General features: G+C 42.9%; 2 protein-coding genes across 3 annotated transcripts; both read left to right on the top strand.

The window, feature by feature from the left end:
* The first annotated feature begins 2,421 nt into the window (after positions 1-2,421).
* On the top strand, positions 2,422-10,686 carry LOC114860203 (polymeric immunoglobulin receptor-like). 2 transcript variants are annotated; one of them, XR_008695372.1, is made up of 8 exons: positions 2,422-2,580; positions 2,782-3,111; positions 4,933-5,250; positions 6,115-6,435; positions 6,562-6,858; positions 6,964-8,788; positions 9,482-9,589; positions 9,670-9,683. XR_008695372.1 is itself a non-coding variant. In XM_055510856.1 (8 exons), exons 1-8 carry the CDS (start codon positions 2,538-2,540, stop codon positions 10,048-10,050), a joined length of 1,659 nt encoding a protein of 552 aa, XP_055366831.1. In that variant the 5' UTR covers positions 2,422-2,537; the 3' UTR covers positions 10,051-10,686. The 2 variants fall into 2 exon arrangements, 1 of the variants encoding a protein (XP_055366831.1); XM_055510856.1 differs by lacking the exon at positions 6,964-8,788 and adding an exon at positions 9,880-10,686 and having other exon boundaries at positions 9,670-9,740.
* Positions 10,687-15,303: 4,617 nt separating this feature from the next.
* tekt4 (tektin 4) lies at positions 15,304-18,395 on the top strand. Its single transcript, XM_029158651.3, has 7 exons — positions 15,304-15,965; positions 16,347-16,417; positions 16,501-16,644; positions 16,732-16,818; positions 16,895-17,030; positions 17,096-17,250; positions 17,343-18,395. Exons 1-7 carry the CDS (start codon positions 15,438-15,440, stop codon positions 17,554-17,556), a joined length of 1,335 nt encoding a protein of 444 aa, XP_029014484.1. The 5' UTR covers positions 15,304-15,437; the 3' UTR covers positions 17,557-18,395.
* The last annotated feature ends 1,377 nt before the right edge of the window (positions 18,396-19,772 follow it).

The raw sequence follows: 19,772 nt of genomic DNA, 5'->3' as shown, positions 1-19,772 counted from the left end.
GAACCTTGGTTAATTTTACAATGCCCACAAGAGGTTTACAGCGCCACCTGTTGTAAAATGAACTAAATGAACGTATGGCTCGAAATGTTTCTTTCACTTTACTGGTCGAGAGTTAAAATCCGTTGAAGGAATTGAACTTCCTCTCTCCAGTCCTTTAGCAGCGTTTGTCTTGGATCAATGCAGACAGCTTTTGAAATGCCACCAATTCCTTTTTAAGCCAAACCATCTTCTTTTGCTCATCTGTTGTTAGTTGATCATGTTGCTGTTGTCCATTTTCTGTCCACAGTCCACATACCACATATGTGATATACAGTAGAATGGATGTCCACAGCCGTTTAACTTCCTGTATGAAACAACAGTGATTTGTGTATTTTCAAACTGTATAAAAACTTACTAATGCTGCCAGAAATTGTAGAAACAATCTTGCTATGCTGTAGAAAATTTTCAACTTACCAGTGTATCACCTTTGGAAGTTCCACATGAGAACCAAATATGGTTTGTGATAGACCTGTAGAAAAAACTGTTGTCTATTATCTTGTCTTGTAAAACAAGACAAGATAATTTCTGTAATGTCCTTGAATGAAAAAAAAAATATCAAAAAAGTAGCTTTAGTTTTTTTTTTCATTACCATGTTAAAAATGAAATAATTTTAAAGAAATGGCTCATGTTTTCATTTTTCAACTTTTGATTTCAAACGAAAGACCAATTGAACGAAAGGTACTGTACATGGACCTTGTTGCCTTGCATCCTGAGGCAATGCAGCTTGACACCATTGTGGCTTGAATGATATTCTGAGTAAAACAGAGGTATTACTAATTACCACGCTGTGCAAACACACATGCCAGGTAGTAGGTTCAACAGGTCCGACCAATTAGAGAGCAAGTAAGGGGGGGGGGGGGGGGGGGGCGTTCGGGATTTGTTTGAGCACAATGCATTCTGGGTGTTGTAGGATTTGGCCATTTCAGTCACAGCACATAATACTGCCATTTTGCCTGTTTTCTTTGGACATAGACAATCAATGACAAACCTTTTAGCACATTTCAACTAATAAGTTTTATTAAATTTTTATAGCACCGCTTTTAATCGGTGAAGTCACACTTTGAGATGAATCTACCACAGTTTGCTCAGGGAACATTAGTTACTTAGGCATCGAATTATCCCCTAGGGTGTCAGAGTTCTAAACTATAAACCACTATTAATGCTTGTGCAGCTTTCGGTTAACCCAGGAAAACCACATGAGGAGTAGGGGGTGGTGTGTATGGTGGTGTAGTGTGGGTTGGGCGGGAATCATGGGGCCGGGAGAAGGCAGATGCAGGGAAGGGATGCGCACTGTAGGCCGTAGACGAGCAGGTGGTCTCCGCAGATGTACCTGTCGCACCGGCGGCACACGTTGGTCGTCTTGCAGTTCCTCTTGGGAGGACACACTTGGCACCTTTTCCTCTTCTTTTTTCCTCAGCGGCTCTTATATGCGGTCTCCCGACGACCTTCATCGCCCACTTCCTGCTTCTCCATCCCCCAACCAGGAGGAGGAGGAGGAAGGGGCGGAGGAGAAGAAAGGGGCCATCGGGGGTCCTCCCGAACGGTGGGAACGAGTGTCGCAGCCACCTCAGGAGTGGGGCGGAAAACGTCTCGTGCGGCTGATTGGGGTGACGAGAGCCCTGCCAAGGACCTCCAGGAGGAGGCGCTGCAGTTGCGCTTGGCGGGCATCCAGTGGGGGGGCGCATATGGTGCCACACAATGAAGGCGTTGTAGCAGGACACGTCTTCCTCCTGCAGCCGTACGTGCGATCACCTTGTCCAGGTTTGTTTACGCCCCCCTTGGCAGCGACACAAATGTGTGTGTGGGGGGCATACTACAGTATAGAATGCCTAGTAAAAAATTAATTAGTAAATATAATTTATTAAATGATAATAAATTATAAACTCTGCAGCAAAAGTATACCGATCTTTGTGAGGAGATACAGTAGTCTCCTACCTTTAATGCAAGGAAATATTAATGTGGGTGTGGCATGAAGTTATTTTTTTATATCAAAGTTGACAACTAATACTGTTTTAGTGTCACATTATACTTCTAATAAATCCTACATTATACAGTAAAAATACACAGATCTTTGTTAGATGAGAGGTTTATTGTATAATTGCAAAGTATAGTTTTTATATTTAGAACAAATCAGACATCTTCAGAAGACTTCAACTCTGCGTCCTGGTCCTCATGCAGTTTTGCTTTATTGTGTACAATTTGAATACCACGAACTGAAAGCTAAATCTGGTATTTTCCTGTGGTCAGCAGCGACGCATTCACTCTCTGTACTGAATGTCTAACACAATAAAGGTCTCACCATGTCTGTCAGTTTCACTGATGTGTCATAACTGTCATGCTTTTCCTGTTCCTTTAGATAAAGACCGGTAAACAGGAAATGGCTTATGTGAAATAGCAATGTGACATGCAGCGAGAGGGTCTGAAAGATTGACAATCGTCTGCCTGCTGTAGGTGAAACATTGATACATTTAACTTTTAGTTCCTTTTTTTGATAAGTCATGAAGATGTGCTGCATTCAAATGTTGCTGTTTCATCTCTTCAGTAAGTTCATTTAATTAAAACAAGTACTGTACATTTTTGTTATACCTCACATGCAGTGAATTGTAGAGCAAATATCTTGATGAATTTCATTATGCTAACATAACAATAAAAAATGCTAGGTCAGAGATCATCGTAGTTTAAAATAATAAGATTCATGATGTTCAGTTTTTTCCTTTCTGTTACAACTTTTTTTTTTTGCAGTTTCTCCCTGTTTTGTGACCAGCACAAGACCGTTGATCCATGTGTTTGGATATGAAGGGAGAGAAGCCAGCCTCTCCTGCCCTTATGATGCAGGATATGAGGATTATAAGAAGTACCTGTGCAGAAACGGCTGTGGCAGTAATGATATTGTCATTACAACAACAGAAGCAAAAAAGAACAGATTCTCTATCAGAGACGATATAAACAAGAAGGTTTTTACAACCTCCATATCTAATATTCAGTATAGTGAAGCTGGAAAATACTGGTGTGGAGTGACAAAAATTGGAATAGATTACTACCCTGCTGAAGTCAGTCTGGAGGTGGTGAAAGGTAAATATATTTTCATCAATTTGCTTCTTAATGTCCATACAATTCCTTTAACCTGTAAGCTATCAAGCCCTATTTAAGCCCTATTAATTAATTAGGAGCCGAATTGACATACTCAAATTAAAATGGTTGTAGTTCTTAAATGGTAAGGGATACAAAATTGGCGTGATTGAAAAGGAAATTTCTTCTAGTTTTCAAAGAAAGAAAATAATTTGTTACAGTTATACAGGAGAAAAATAAAAGAAACAGAGACCTGAAATAATTTTTTGATAAACCCTCGCCTGGATTTTTCCCTTATAGATATGAGCAAATATCTCCCTGGTGACTGGTAGCAGGACAAAAAACAAAAGGGATCCAAAAGAATGAAGCCTTATGCATTTATATATATATATGAAGAAATAAATCAAATAGTGTTAGCAAACAATATATGGGACCCTTTTCCTATAAATTTATAATATTTCATTCTGCCTCAACCCCCAAAATCCGCCTGGGCCGGGTAACTCTAATAGGTCACAACTCCGGTCTGCATCAACCTACAGACTCCATGCAGGGCTTAAATGCAGGCTTCTAGGCTGTAATAATACCATTTAATGCTATATTAGCATTCACTATAACCTAAAAGCTTATATGTAACAATCTAGTCAATAATTTATGGGTAAGAAAGAGCAGATTTCACTTTTTGTCCCTTTGACCTGGCTTGAGACGGCGGTCTGAGCTCCCCTACCCACTTATCATCAGAATCAGCGCTTTCTCCAGTACACGGCTGCTTTGTCCGTTTCATCCACCATATACAAGGTTAACTCTAGAGGCCTGGGAGTGGAGGGAGGGGGGCGGGTATTGGCTCTGGGTTGCCTTGGTTACCCCATACATGGGCCTTTCCGCCTGGTTTGGTCCCAATGGAAGCGGGAGGCTTAGAGCCTCCATCGTAGATCCTTAGTTTCGGTTTTAAATTTATCCAGTTATAGCCCACAGAAGTGAAAAACAAATATTTTTTGCTCAGAAGTTGGAGCAGAACATTTGCAGGTTTCAGACCATTGTGAATATACTGTATTTTGGACCGAAGCATTTTATTGAATTACATTTGCTTGCTCGTAATGGATAGAATGAGACCACACACAACGTGAAAAGTAAGTGATGGAAAATTTGTGACTGCACTGTGATTGTTGTTGCTGGAAATGGTTTATATGGTCGGAAAGACGAGACTCTAAGTTTTTCAACGGTGTGCAGCTTGTGTGGCTGAGGATTAGCATCTGGACTGTACACAAATCATAACTCATGGTGGGTGGGGGTTGTCCCAGTACAGGGACAGTGTGAGCGAATGAAGATGAAGACAAGGTGTGAAAAATGTATTGTATATATTTATTTAGTGTACACTGAAGTCAGAATCAATGTCAGTAAAAAAGTATTGAGCCAACACAACACTCAGCAGGGAAAGCAGTCACACCAGTCATAGGATCATATGCCAAAGGGGCACAGTCGGCACACCAAACCCCACGTTGCCCCTCGTGCTTAGAAAAGCGCTGTGGTGAAGACCATGGATCCTTCCATGCTCACTGTTGCCTGATTCTCCTCTTCATGATGCTTCATGTATCTCTTTTTCTATATGCATTTCTGCATGTACCATTACCCTTAGGGCTGAATTGCATAAAACTGGATTTAATTTTGCTTACTACTTCTCTTTTTTACTACAAGTAAAATATTGCTTTTTAGCATTTTTTCCTTTATGATATTGTTATTGATGGTTTTTAAGAAATTTCACTAAATACTACTGTCCTTCTAAAACTCTCTGCCACCTACTTCTGTTCTTCTAAAATTCTTTGACAGACACCTGCTGTGACAGTACCACCAAAGTCCAAAGTTATGAGGGAGGTTCTGTGTCCTTCACTTGTCCATATGAGTCTCGGTACCAGAACAACCTGAAGTACATGTGCAGAGGAAACCGTCCGTCCACATGTCTGCAGCAGGCAGTAGTCTCCTCCATCAAGAAACAAGACACACGCTTCACACTGACTGATGACAAGCTGTCAACATTCACAGTGAACATCACCAGTCTGACCCAACAGGATTCTGGGTCGTATCTTTGTGGAGTCCACACAAACACAGGCCTTGATGTTTTTTCTGCTGTTTATCTGGAGGTCGAAGGTGAGAGATCACAGTGTAAAAGGTTTGATAGGACCAACTTTACAAATATTCCTGAGTGTTTCCCCTTTTTAAACTGTCGCCATATATATTGCTGGAGGAGTTTGTGTACCCAAATGACCCTATAAGTTATGTCATTGGGTCCTAAATCCCCCTGGTATGGTCTCCAAGGAAGGCCCTACTGAAGTTGTTGGGCAAGACTGGGAGCCATTCGAAGCCCACTATGATTATTGCTAAAACATAGATATTCAATATTGGGCAGCCAGGGCCCCAGCATGGAGCCAGGTCTGGGGTCAGGGCTTGTACATATACAAGCTCTGCCCACAGGGCCTTAGCACAGCAAGGTGATCCCATTCTTCTGTGAACCCAACACCTGCAGGAATAGCCATAGGGGGCCTGTTCTTTGCAAATTAAGCAGCAGAGAAAAAGGGGTCTTCTGCAAAACTGAAAGATTTCAGCTCTGTATCCGAACTTCTTAACAGGGCTGGACTGTCTTATATTCTGGAGTTGCCAGCTGTGACAGGTGTCTTACTGTTCTTTGTTCGTATCGACCAAACAACAAAGCAGAATGCCTGGCCTTTTGGGTTTTCTGGAGGGGGCTCTGGGGGGTCCTTTAACTAAGGACTCCATTGTTCTACTGGGGGACATTCTGGTGGGCATCAATGAGAAATAAGTGTTCAAGTATATACAGTACAATATGTGTGTCCATCATTGCTCATGGCACCAGGACTCACTTGGTCAGAGGTCAGTGATTGACGTTCTAGTCATGTCATCTCACAGTTCAGATATCCAATTTGACAAGAGGTTGTAGAATATTTTAACACATTACCTGACTCTGATTGATATTTTTCTTTTATGTAAATCCAGGGAACACCTGCTGTGACAGTTCCACCAAAGTCCAAAGCTATGAGGGAGGTTCTGTGTCCTTCACTTGTTCATATGAGCCTCAGTACCAGAACAACCTGAAGTACATGTGCAGAGAAAACCGTCCGTCCACATGTCTTCAGCAGGCAGTAGTCTCCTCCACCAAGAAACAAGACACACGCTTCACACTGACTGATGACAAGCTGTCAACATTCACAGTGAACATCACCAGTCTGACCCAACAGGATTCTGGGTCGTATCTTTGTGGAGTCCACACAAACACAGGCCTTGATGTTTTCTCTGCTGTTGATCTGGAGGTCAAAGGTGAGCAGTCACAGTTGTCCTTTTATACATCAACTGGTCAAACAGATTCTTGATTTGAATTATTGTTACTGTTCTGACCTGAAGTGTTATTATGTACTTTTTCTCTAACCTCCTTGTGTCTGACAGAGTGGTGCTGTGTGAAGTCAAACAAACTAAGAGGCTCTGTGGGACATCCATTAACTATGCAGTGTCCCTATCCAACACAACATGGGACAAACAGGAAGTTCCTCTGTAAGGGAGACCACCACAGGACCTGCACAAACATGATGACTGACACCAGGTTCACTCTGCTGGATAATGTTTCTACCAGCTCTTTCTTGGTGATGGTCTCAGAGCTGGAGGCAGGTGATTCTGGGACGTACTGGTGTGGCTCAGACTCACACTGGAGCTTTGGAAACTACACTAACGTCCAACTGTCAGTAGGTAAAAACACTCAAATCTTTGGTTTATCTGAATCAAATCTGTATATATATAAATATATACCTGTATCTATCTATATCTGTATATATATCAACTCCTGGTTGACAGAACAATTGCCCAAGACTGCAGAGTGCGACACACCAACCTGTGCACAGCCTGGATTGACCACAAGAAAGCCTGTGACTCAATGCCACACACATGGATCACTGAATGCTTGGAGCTGTACAACATCAACAGAACTCTAAGGGCCTTCATTGCAAACTGGATGAGGTTGTGGAGAACCACCCTTGAAGCCAATGGGAAGCCACTTGCCCAAGTATCCATCAAATGTGGCATATACCAAGGAGATGCACTGTCCCCACTGCTGTTCTGCATAGGTCTGAACCCCCTCAGCCAAATAATAAACAAGACTGGCTATGGATACCGACTCCGGAATGGGGTCACCATAAGTCACCTCCTCTACATGGATGACATCAAGCTGTACGCCAAGAGTGAGTGAGACATCGACTCGCTGATCCACACCACCAGAATCTACAGCTCGGACATCGGGATGTCATTCGGGCTCGAGAAATGTGGTAGGATGGTGAAAAAGAGAGGCAAGGTTATCCACACAGAAGGGGTCTCACTCCCAGAAGGAACAATAGCAGACATTGAGGACAATTACAAGTACCTTGGAATACCACAGGCAAACGGCAACCTTGAACAGGCAACAAGAAATGCCGCAACAGCCAAATACCTCCAACGAGTAAGGCAAGAGTAAGGCAAGAAGCCAGCTCAATGGCAAGAACAAATCCCGGGCAATAAACAGCTACGCTCTGCCAGTGATCAGATACCCTGCGGGAATAATAAGGTGGCCAAAGGAAGAGATACAGACCACAGATGTTAAGACACGAAAGCTCCTCACCATGCATGGAGGGTTCCACCCCAAATCCAGCACCCTGAGACTGTACGCTAGCCGCAAGGAAGGAGGCCGAGGACTAGTGAGCGTGAGAGCCACTATCCGGGATGAAACATCCAAGATCCATAAGTACATCAAGGATAAGGCCCCGACAGATGACGTGCTGAGTGAATGTCTCAGGCAGTGGAGAACAGAGGATGAGATGCTGGAAGAGGGACCATCATGGGAGGACAAGCCCTTGCACGGGATGTACCACCGGAACATAACTGAAGTGGCTGATCTCAACAAATCCTACCAATGGCTTGAAAGGGCTGGGCTGAAGGACAGCACAGAGGCACTCATCCTGGCTGCACAGGAGCAGGCCCTGAGCACCAGAGCCATAGAGGCCCAGATCTACCACACCAGACAAGACCCAAGGTGTAGACTGTGCAAAGAGGCCCCAGAGACGGTCCAGCACATAACTGCAGGGTGCAAGATGCTGGCAGGGAAAGCATACATGGAACGCCATAACCAAGTGGCTGGCATAGTATACAGGAACATCTGCGCGGAGTATGGACTGGAAACCCCAAGGTCAAAGTGGGAAACACCTCCCAAGGTGGTAGAGAACGAGCGAGCCAAGATCCTGTGGGACTTCCAGATCCAGACTGACAGAATGGTAATGGCGAACCAACCAGACATTGTGGTGGTGGATAAAGAGCAGAGGAAAGCCGTAGTGGTGGATGTGGCAATACCAAGCGATGGCAACATCAGGAAAAAGGAACATGAGAAACTAGAGAAATACCAAGGGCTCAGAGAAGAACTGGAGAAGGCTTGGAAGGTGAAGGCCACAGTGGTGCCTGTGGTGATCGGAGCACTAGGGGCTGTGACCCCCAAACTGGAGGAGTGGCTACGACAGATCCCTGGAAAAACATCCGACATCTCAGTCCAGAAAAGTGCAGTCCTAGGAACAGCAAGGATACTGCGCAGAACCCTCAAGCTCCCTGGCCTCTGGTAGAGGACCCGAGCTTGGAAAGTGGATGAGACCACCCGCGGAGGGTGAGAATAGAGTTTTTATATATATATATATATATATATATATATATATATATATATATATATATATATATATATATATATATATATATATATATATATAGTACACTACCGTTCAAAAGTTTGGGATCACCCAGACACCCACATGGAAAGTCACACTTTTATTAACATCATGAGATGTAAAATTAATAGAAAATGTAGTCAAGGCATTAAAAGGGTTAAAAATAATGATTCGTATTTGAAATAATAATTTCTTTCTTCAAACTTCACTCTTGTCAAGGAATCCTTTATTTGCAGCAATTACAGCACTGCAAACCTTTGGTTACTTCTAGCCTTTTGGCAGCCTTCTAGCTGTTCATTTGTTGAGGTAATCTGGTAATCCCCATCAGCCTTCTGATGCAATGAGCAGACACATTGTACCATTACAACACTGGAGTGATAGTTGCTGGAAATGGGCGTCCATACACCTATGTAGATATTACATCAAATACAATTTGCAGTTGCTATTTGCAGCTAAAACAGTCATTTACCACATTGTCAGTGTACAGTATACAGTGTATTTCTGAATCGTTTGAAGCTATCTTCATTGCAAACCCCAAACATTTGAACTGTAGTGTATATAGATAGATAGATATATGAGGAGTCTGCTGCTAAAGTCTGTTAAAAGGAAAGATGATTTTACTCTCTCTCTTTCAGATGTTGCTGCCTTTAACACTGTGGTTTTCATTGCACCTGCTGTGCTGGTGTTTGTTCTGATATTTGTGATGGTCATGGTGTGTAAACACAAATGTCACAAAGGAAAAGGTACAAATGGATGAACAAAAACAGAACAATGTTTAAACTGTAAATATGGAGCAAACAAACCTTTACTGTTCTGTTTCCAGCAACTGGAGCCATTGTGGAAACAAGGCAAAAACAACATAAGGCTGGAGATGTAATGACCAGTGACTCTGATGTAAGAAAACCTACATATCAAACACATACAAGTCATGCAAGGAGCTCAGCTTCATTAAGATTTATGTATCTTAAATTAAGCCATCCCCTGACTTCTCATTGAAGATGGTGGTTGACTCATTATCCTGATTCTTTTTCAGATTTATGAAAATCAAGACGTGGTCGTGTTCTCAAAGCAGAGGAAATCCAAACAGCAGAGCAGCTTCTCCCATTATGATGCAGGTGGAGCTGAGCAAGACTTGTATGAAAACGTCAACACAACAGAAGCCATGTACTGTAATGAATTTTGCCGTGATGTCAATAAAAGATGAGTAATTTGCACATCTACCCATTACTCATGTTTTCCAGTCTGTAATATCTTTGTTAGTAACTAGACAGCAACATACTGTATAGTCCAATATGTGTTACTGGTTTTATTTTGCTTATTTGTATGTACTGTCAGTTATCTAGTTTATCAGTTTATGAAATAGAAATAAAATGAAATGAAATAGAATAGAATAGAATGAATCATTACACATGTACAAGTACAGTCTCTGCATTTGACCCATCCCCTGGGGGAGCAGTGTGCAGCCATGTGGCGGCACCCGGGAAGCTCCAGTATCATGACACGTCTTTTTCAAGGACAAACAGTGGTGAACTGAACTGGGGAGCTTATGCTTTCCATGCTAGTGCATTACCTATTGTGCTACCAGTCCACACTGGTATATTGTTGTACTGGTATAGTTTTTGTAAGTATTTGTTCTTGTAATTAAATTATAATTTGACCTTTGGGTTTAATATTTACACGTGCAATATTTAATGTGTAATAAACTGTTATATTTTTCATCTACTACCTATACATATACATATACAAATACAGATTGAGATATATAAACATTACAGTGATTACTTACAAATCTGTAATAGCCTAAAATAAAGTGAATAAAGAGACAAAGCCATCTACTACTGCTGAATGCTGCTGAACTGCTTAATTTTAACAATTGATTGATCTAAATCACCATCATGTGTTTTATACTCTATTCCAACTTGACTGAAGTGTTTAACCTTTGATTAACCTTTGCTCAACATATCCATTTAGATCTGACCAATTTATCGACAATTGTTTCTGTACCTGTTGTTTTATACCAGGAGTGTCCCTTCCAGGTTCTCGAGAGCTACTGTCCTGCTGGTTTTCCAACTCTCCCTGCTGATTGTTTAATAGGAACAGCACATGGACACTTTAAATTGTACTTATGAGACAGGTTCTGGTAGTTATTGATAAATCAAAATGGGAATTGATTAATTTATATAAGATCATTCTCAATAAATGTTGTTTACACAGCTACACAGCACATCTTACACCTGTTAAAGTGTTAGTCTTTGTTTGCATCATCTCTGTTTCTCTGTCACATTTTGGGTTTCCTGCACCATATACTTTAATTTTCTCAACTTAGAGCCGTTGTCTCCGCACATAACCCATAGTACCACCATCTTGTGGTTAAATCCAAGATGGCGTCACTCTCAACCAAATGTTCTACAGCAGAGCCCAAGAGAAAAATGGACAGGGTACAAAACCTAAAAACATTTGATAGTTGAAACTCGCTAATTCATACTTTTAAATGTCTGTAGTTTGAGTTGGTATATAGATTTCACATGTTTTAGCAATAGTAACAATTTAGGAGGCTTCTAACGATCAAGTACTTGTATGAGGATATGGGGACCATGTATTATACATTGTCTATAAAAGTGTAAAAGTAATGACACATGGCTTGGGAAGATTTGTGAAAAACACTAACAGCTTCCACCAAATCTAAATATAAAAAGTTGTTGCATGCGCTACACATTAGTGTACATCAGGGTGTCAAACTGCGCTCCTTAGGGGCCAGTGTCCCTGCTGGCCTTCCAATTCTCCCCATTGATGACCTTGACCATGTTTGTTAGTCGGTCCCTAGCTAACAATGGTAGCTTTCACGACACATACTGTATGTTGATAAAATTTATCATTTTTATCAACAACAAATACTTTTAGCACATTTTGCCATGTTCTGGCTGTCACGGCTCCACATGCATGAACTGTTTTTCTTAGCCACTTCATTCACTTCTTTCATTGTTTTGGCGAGAGGCATGAGGCAGAGGGTGGAGGCGACCTTGGCCCTCCTTGTATAGGGCATTAGTGTTATTAGTCCAGTCTAGTTTATGTTTTGAGGTGAACACCCAGGTACTGGAGTCCACAATCTTTATGTCTGAGCCCTGGATGTTCACCGGTGTGTGTGATGTGGTGTTCTCCTCCACAAGTCAATCACCATCTTCTTGGTCTTACTGGTATTTAAGCAAGTTTAAGTGGTTGCGTTTGCACCAGTTCACAACATTCTTGAAGACTGACCTGTATTCCAGCTCGTTCCCCTCAGATACACAGCCAATGATGACTGAATCGTCGGATGTGCCCGCTGTTGGTCTCATATGTGAAGTCCGGTGTAGAGGGAAGAGGAATGGTGAGAGCACCGTCCCCTGAGGGGTAGTGATTCGGTTCCTCAGCATGCGTCATCTTAGGGACCGGAACCTCACAGGAGGTCTTCCAGAGCTCAGGGACAGTCTTCAGACTCAGGCTGAGGTTGAAGATGTATGTGACCGCATCATAGACCGCAACAGCACAGTCTCTGAGCAGTCTGGGGCTGATGCCGTCTGGACCTGCAGCTTTGCTTGTTTTTGTTTTGTTTGTATGTAGGACCCAAATGCACAGCGCTGAGGCGGGACTTGAGTAAAATTTCAGTTTAATAAAAACAGAATCCAAGGCGTCAGACAAAACTCAGGGTCAGGCAGGTAATGGTAAAAACAATAGATCCCTAATACAGGCTGAGGTACTGACAAGGACTGGGCAAAAGCAAGATCAGGAACAGGCAAAACAGAACCGGTATAGGCACAGGCCAACCAGGTGGTCTGTTGTGGAGGGCGCAAAATCATGCTCTCGCCCAGGGTGCCAACTTGGCGAGGGCCGGCCCAGTGGGACTTACTAAAGACTGGAGTGCTGGCTGAGGGATCATACGTGAACAGAACAGAACATCTGGCCCCGAAGGTGGTGAAAACTGAGGCTGGATCGGAAACATGTAGACTGAACACATAACAGTATGTACAAAATGAAACAGGAAATGGACATGAATATGCACCTGAACCTCGATCCATGACACCTGGTCTGAAGTTAGGGAGAGGGCGTGATGGCCAGAGGTGTGCTGCTTGTAAAGGGGGTCGTGTGAAGAGGTGTGAACATGAGGGGGTGGGTGCCACTGCTGGGATGGAGACTTGTAAGGTGGAGGGGGAGATTCAGCTCATTGGCCAGGTTCAGGTCCCCATCAGCTGATTCTGAGCCTCTGTTCTCTCCATGGCCTGAGATGGTCTTCAGGCCCCTCCACATCTCGGATGTTGTTTTTTGCTAACCTCGCCTCCAACTTCTCCCTGTAGCATTTCTTGGCTGACTTGGGTGGGTACCGTGTTCTCCATGCAGAAATTTATGTAATAAACTAGCATCTCTATTAAATCATATATTTAGTATTATTTCAAACACATCACAAATCCACCAAATGCAGTGATGCCCCAGGTCTGATAACTGGTTTCCTTCTGCTTCTGTGTGAAGGTGAAGCAGGTGTGAGAGCAGATTTATGAGGAGTCTGCTGCTAATGTCTGTTTGTCTCTTTCAGATGTTGCTGTCTTTAACGCTGTGGTTTTCATTGTACCTGCTGTGCTGGTGTAAAAGTCACACTTTTATTAACATGAGATGTAAAATCAATAGAAAATATAGTGTCAAGACATTAAAAGGGTTAAAAATAATTATCTGTATTTGAAATACTTGTCAAAGAATCCTTCATTTGCAGCAATTACAGCATTGCAGACCTTTGGCCTTCTAGCTGTTCATTTGTTGAGGTAATCTGGTAATCTCCATCGGCCTTCTGATGCAATGAGCAGACACATTGTACCATTACATTGAAAAAAGTGCTTTGCTGTCGAAAATAGGACATTTCAAGTGACCCCAAACTTTTGAAGGGTAGTGCAGTATTTGTGATGGTACAAAGGTACAAATGGATGAACAGAAACAGAACAATGCAAATATATGGTAATGGAACATAATGTTCAAACTGTAAATATGTAACAAACAAACCTTTACTGTTCTGTTTACAGCAACTGGAGCCATTGTGGAAACAAGACAACAACACAAGGCTGGAGGGAAAGTGATGAGTTATTCTGATTAAAGAAACCTAAGAAAAACTAAGTCAAAATTTCTGAGTCTGAAATGATTTTTTAATTCTACAGCATCACACCCACGTTATAGTTTCCAGGGCGTGGCCTGTATCAAAAATATTTAATGCTGGCCATGATAGACAGGTGTCAGTTTACTATGGTGCACAGCTTGATGTGTATGGAGCTGTGTGGATCAGTCAAACTCTAATCAAGTTGCAACCTGATCGTTACGCGTGTGTGTGTGGGTGTGTGTCCTGTCTGGCAGCATGTATTAGTCTGAATGTCGAATTGTAATGGACAGTTTTGTTTTTACAAGAGGAGTATATACTGTATAAGAAATGTATACACTCTTGATGAATGGTTTATTTTTTGTGATGTGATGTCGCAGGGTTTGTGGACAGGTTGACTTTGTGCACGTGGTGTGTTTGGGGGGGTCCGTGTGTGTGTGTGTGTGTGTGTGTGTGTGTGTGTGTGTGTGTGTGTGTGTGTGTGTGTGTGTGTGTGTATATATATATATATATATAAGCAACCCAGTAGGATGCCCACTGACTTGTTTCATACTGTATGTTCTGAATCCACTGTAAGTGAAACAAAAAGCACAAGGCTCACCCCTAGTTGTGAGGCAGCTTCTGCTGTAACAGACCACCCTTAAACAAATATGTATTTGATGGTTGAATGGTTTCCTGTTTGCACGTCCGCCTCTGCTCCACTTCCTTTTGTTGCCTCCTTTTCAGCCTGTAGAATAAAGACGCTTGGTCGGCTCATCTTTCATATGTTGGGCAGTTTGACACAAACAGCACTTTAGCCTCTTGACACATGCATCACACCTCTGAACTGTGCTCATGTTGTTTTATATATATATATATATATATATATATATATATATATATATATATATATATATATATATATATAAAAAAAATTGTAGAGGTGATGAGGGTGTAGCAATGTCTGCTATCTGTAAAAACACTGACACCTCTGAACCTCATTCAAATCTAGTGCATGTTATCTGTCCATAAAAAAGCATACTTTTGTTTGGGATTGATTTACAGTATAAGTGTGATTTCACAACATCGCTTGCTCTTTTCACAAGTTCATTACTGGTGTCACTGTTTAATGCAACTTCAAAAACATATATTTAAAAAAAAATACTTTTATTCAAATGTTATGTCTGTGAAACCATGACGCTTATAGACCTGGCAGGAGCCTACTGTACTGTGCTGATCTATTGCTATAATCTAAAACCATATTCAACTCCATAACAACCTCATATGTCAGATGAATTAACCATAAACATTCTCTGTTTTGCTTGAAGGCTGTAACAGAATCTGCTTAATGAGTCACGTGAGCTCAAGCTGCTGCTGGAGCTGCTGCTGCCAACACATGTAACCAGGCAACAGCAAACAAACACATCGCAGCCTGTATCATCACTGGCTTTGCACACAGACCGTCTTACACAGGTGAACGTAGAGTTCTTCTCGGTCATAAAATGAGCTCTGAGGTGTTAGTGTCGCGACCACACTTTGACGGCAGAGCTGTGGCTCACGGGGCCCCAGACAGCGAGGCTCCCGAGGGGCCGGAGGCCCTGCAGAGCTCCTCGGGCTCACACACAGCCGGGTACCGCTCTGCCAAGTACTGCCCTGCTGAGTGGTTCTCCAACTACCACAGCATCCTCCTGCAGTCCGGAACCGACCACCGTGATGCTCAGGACGTCCAGCGACGGTCCAAAACCCTTTACCAGGACACCGAAGCAGACACGCTGCAGAGGCAGGCAGAGGGGACGCGTCTGCTGGGAGAAGCGCTGCTAGACATCCACTCCTGGAGGTCCGAGCTGCAGCGGCACATCGACCAGCTGCTGGCCGACACCCAGGCTCTGCTGGCGCTGAAGACGCGGCTGGAGAAGGCGCTGGACGCCACCGAGGCTCCTTACGCCATCGCCACCGATAATCTAAACTGCAGGACGAGGAGAATGGGACCAGACCTGGTTAAGGATGCTGTGGAGGAGGAACTGTTGAAGGTGAATGGATTGCAGTTTGAGTGTTACCCTCACAGCCCTGAATAGAACGGGTCAATCAATCAATTAATAACTAATCTGAAATTAATATAGGACATTTGCCATAGTAGTAGTTCAAGGACTTGTTGATTCAGTCCTCTTGCGGAGTAAAACACCTCACATTATAATTAGACAACCTACTGTATGGAATAGTCATAAATTAACTATGACAGTAGTAATCAGCCACACATAAAGTAAACAGTATGTGTTATTCATTAATGAAGGGTTTAAACTTGTCATTGTTATTATTAATTTCAGGCTTCTAGTAGGCTCTACTAGAGCCTTCGAGTGTCTCATAGTGCAAACAGTGTGAGAGTAAAATGTCCAGGGGTGTGTGTTTCACAGGAAGTGGATTTGATCAGAAGTGTCCAAGCTCTCCTGAAGAGAACTACAGCTCAGGTTGTCACTCAGATCAAGTGAGTGATTGTGCGTGAAAAGTTAAATTGCCCTGACATGTGTCTCACTCAGAAGATGTTATATGGTTCCATGTGTGTGTCAGGATGAACAGAGAGGCTAAGCAGATGCTAGAGTCAGACTGGTCTGATAAGTACCAGGCCTACAACCTGGACGACCACTGTGGAAGACACAACAACATGAGCCCAGACACAAAGCACCACCCGAGCTCAGGCGCCCTGCAGGAGCAGTGAGTGTGTGAATCTACAGCCCTCTGACTGAAAGTGAGTCATCTGACTTCTGCTTCTCACACTCGCTGCCTTCTGCTCTGCTGCAGGGTGTGCAACCGCTCAGCATGGACAAAGTTCACTCAGGACAACCTGAACAAGGCCCTGCAGGAGGAGCAGGCCACCAGCAGCCTCAGGTCTGATGGCCATGAAGGACGCTCCTGACCCCAGTGTCACTGTGGTGGATGTAATCAGGCTGTGTGTTTGTCCCAGGCTGTTGGTGGAGCAGCTGCTGCAGGACACCACCAAGGATCTGACCTTCCAGTGCTCCAGCGTGGACCAGGCTCTCAGTCAGCGCTGTGTGGAGCTGGTGGAGGCCAAGGCTCAGCTGGAGATGAAGCTTACAAAGGTACACAGAAGGACAGACAGAAAGACACATATTAACTGGTTTCAACACTGTCCCTGTGTGTGTAGACCTTGGAGCAGATTGGAGCCCAGGAGAAGAACATTGTGGCTCTGCACAAGGCTATTGACAACAAAGAGGCTCCGCTGAGAGTAGCTCAGTCCAGACTTTATCTTCGCTCCCTCAGACCCAACATGGAGCTGTGCAGGGACGAACCTCAACTCAGGTAAACAATCCCTCACACATACAGTATGCGTACACATGCAAACACACAACCTCACCATTCGCTCCTTCTTCTTGTGCTGCGTTTGTGTCCAGCTTGGAGGGGGAGGTGAGACAAATCAATGCAACTCTGACGGCCCTGCACCAGCAGCTGAGCGATGCCAGAACCTCCCTGTCGCACCTGGAGGAGTCACGTATGGCCCTCGTCAAAGACATCAACTGTAAAACCCACTCGCTGTTCATCGACAGAGACAAGTGCATGACTCAGCGGAAACGGTACCCAACGGTCTCTGCACTGTCAGGATACTAACACCATGACCTTTCTGTTTGTGTGCCCGTGTGCTGTGTTTCAGTCCTAGTTGGTTTTGTGGTGTGATGTCATGTAAGACCACTGTGTCACTGTGCGAACTATTGAAGGTTGTTGTTACTGCAGAAGTGCTTTCAGTTTGTTTTGCAGCAGCGGACTACAATACAGAAGATATAGTGTAAATTGCTTTGTGCAAAAGCTTTTCATTTTTTACAAATAAATGCTCTTGCAAAAGTTGAGGCTCTGGACCACCTGGTGACAAAACAGCAGCAGCCAAAATAAAATGGAACAGATTGAGCTCTACAAAATTTTTACATGGTGGAAAAAAAATAAAAACAGGAATCATTCGTTTAAATTAGGTAAGAGAAATATAATTTGAAGCTACATAAGTGACTTCAACTGAAATAACGGGTCAACCCCCTATCAGTCACGAGGTGGCGCCATCGATCCACAACATCTCCTTCCTCCACATACACTGAGCATCTTCCACCAGCATGAGCAACATTAGCATCCCGTGTGGGAACTTTTACAGTTAGTTACATTATAGTGGGTTGTACTTCACATTACAGAATTATATAATATTAATATATTATGTACAGCTTGATGAATTATATATTATTAATAACTTTATATTGTGACCATCTGCTTCACTCAGGTAAACGTCTCCATTAACTATGAAACCAAACTTCATGCATAGACACTGTTTTTCCTGTTGAACATAAGAATTAGGCATGAAGATTGGATTATGGTGATTCCCAGGAGCATTCACTGACCAACTGAGCATGTGTATAGAGTTTGGAAATAATGAGAAAAAATGGGAAATCCTAATAAAATCAACCAATTTAAACATCAAATGTGTCAAGAATTCTTCTGGAAACGGCTCTGGGTTGTGATAAACCAACCAGCTAACTACTGTATTTAACCCAGCTGGGCAACTAAATGATGATGGAAAAAAGAAGAAGGAGAAAACCAATCTGCTTAAATGAAGAAAAGCTGAAGTATAGGATATGTGAAGTAGTGACAGACAAAGAAAGATGTTGACTTTTAACATAGTTAATGTATTGCCCTGAGCCAGACTCACATTATCTGGGCATAAAACAGATTTACACTTTGTGAAAGGCAGAGGAATTTTAACCTCTCACCTGCCAGATGGTTTTCCTCATCATCTGATTGCTCCTTATCTCCAGATAAACCTTAAAGACGTGAATGAAGGCTAAAATAATTCATTGCTCATTAACCTAAATATCTCAGACACAGACGCAGACCGTTTTCTGCTTCATTTATGTGTGAGAACATTTTTATGATGGTGTTTATTTGCTTTTTTTTCTGTTAGCTAAATTTGTGCAGCTTAGCTTGAGGGTTTGCGGGAAACCAAAGTTTCTGTTGGCTGCTGGATGGAGAGGCTACATTTAGCTTTGGTTATTACTGCCTTTGCTCTGACGGCTTCAGACTGAGCGCTACGAGTTCACAAACAAACATCTGCTCGCATCTGTCTTTTTAATGGCTTATTTAATTTGTCAGTATGTTGTGGTGTGACAATACAGATTTCTAGCTTAGGCTAAAGTGAGGGAGAGATGTGATGTCAATGCAGTGTTTTGGCAGAGTGCATTCCAGCTACTCGTGCATGGTGCTCAGTTTACACCAGAGCTTTCTCTCACCAGAGTAGAGAGGCCAATGAGTCCCCTATGTGAAAAGTCGTCCAGTCGATTAACTGCACTTAACCGAGCTTCAAGTGTTGGTGCCGCTGTGGCCCATTTCAGGAGTTTTCCGTTGCTAATCTGGAAGTGCTTGGTTAAGTCTGGCCAGGCGAAATCCATGGCGCCAAAACAAAATGTTCTCCAACAAGCACAAAAATAGCCTTAAACCGACTGACTGGAAGCTGTCTGGGCCTAAGGTTGGTCAGAATGCTGAAAAGGTGACGCACAGGTAACGTGCAGAAACAATCTGGCAAAGAGCATTGCATGACACGGGTTTAGGTACAGATACTAATTAGTGATTAGCAACATCTGAAGAGATCACATGACTGAACATAATGCTAGAGAGAACTACACAGGCCGGAACGAAACAGGAAGTAGTCACAATAACACTGGGAACATGACAATGATGATGATGCTGGATCTGTGACAAAGGGGAGAGTTGTAGCTAAAGGTAAGTCTACATTTAGAAACTCTAGCGCCCTGAGATCAAGGTCTGAGATCGAGGTCTGGTGGAAACATGAG

The sequence above is a fragment of the Betta splendens genome, chromosome 1, assembly GCF_900634795.4.
Source record: "Betta splendens chromosome 1, fBetSpl5.4, whole genome shotgun sequence".
NCBI classification, from domain to species: Eukaryota; Metazoa; Chordata; class Actinopteri; order Anabantiformes; family Osphronemidae; genus Betta; species Betta splendens.
This window is presented reverse-complemented; position numbering and strand designations above follow the sequence as displayed.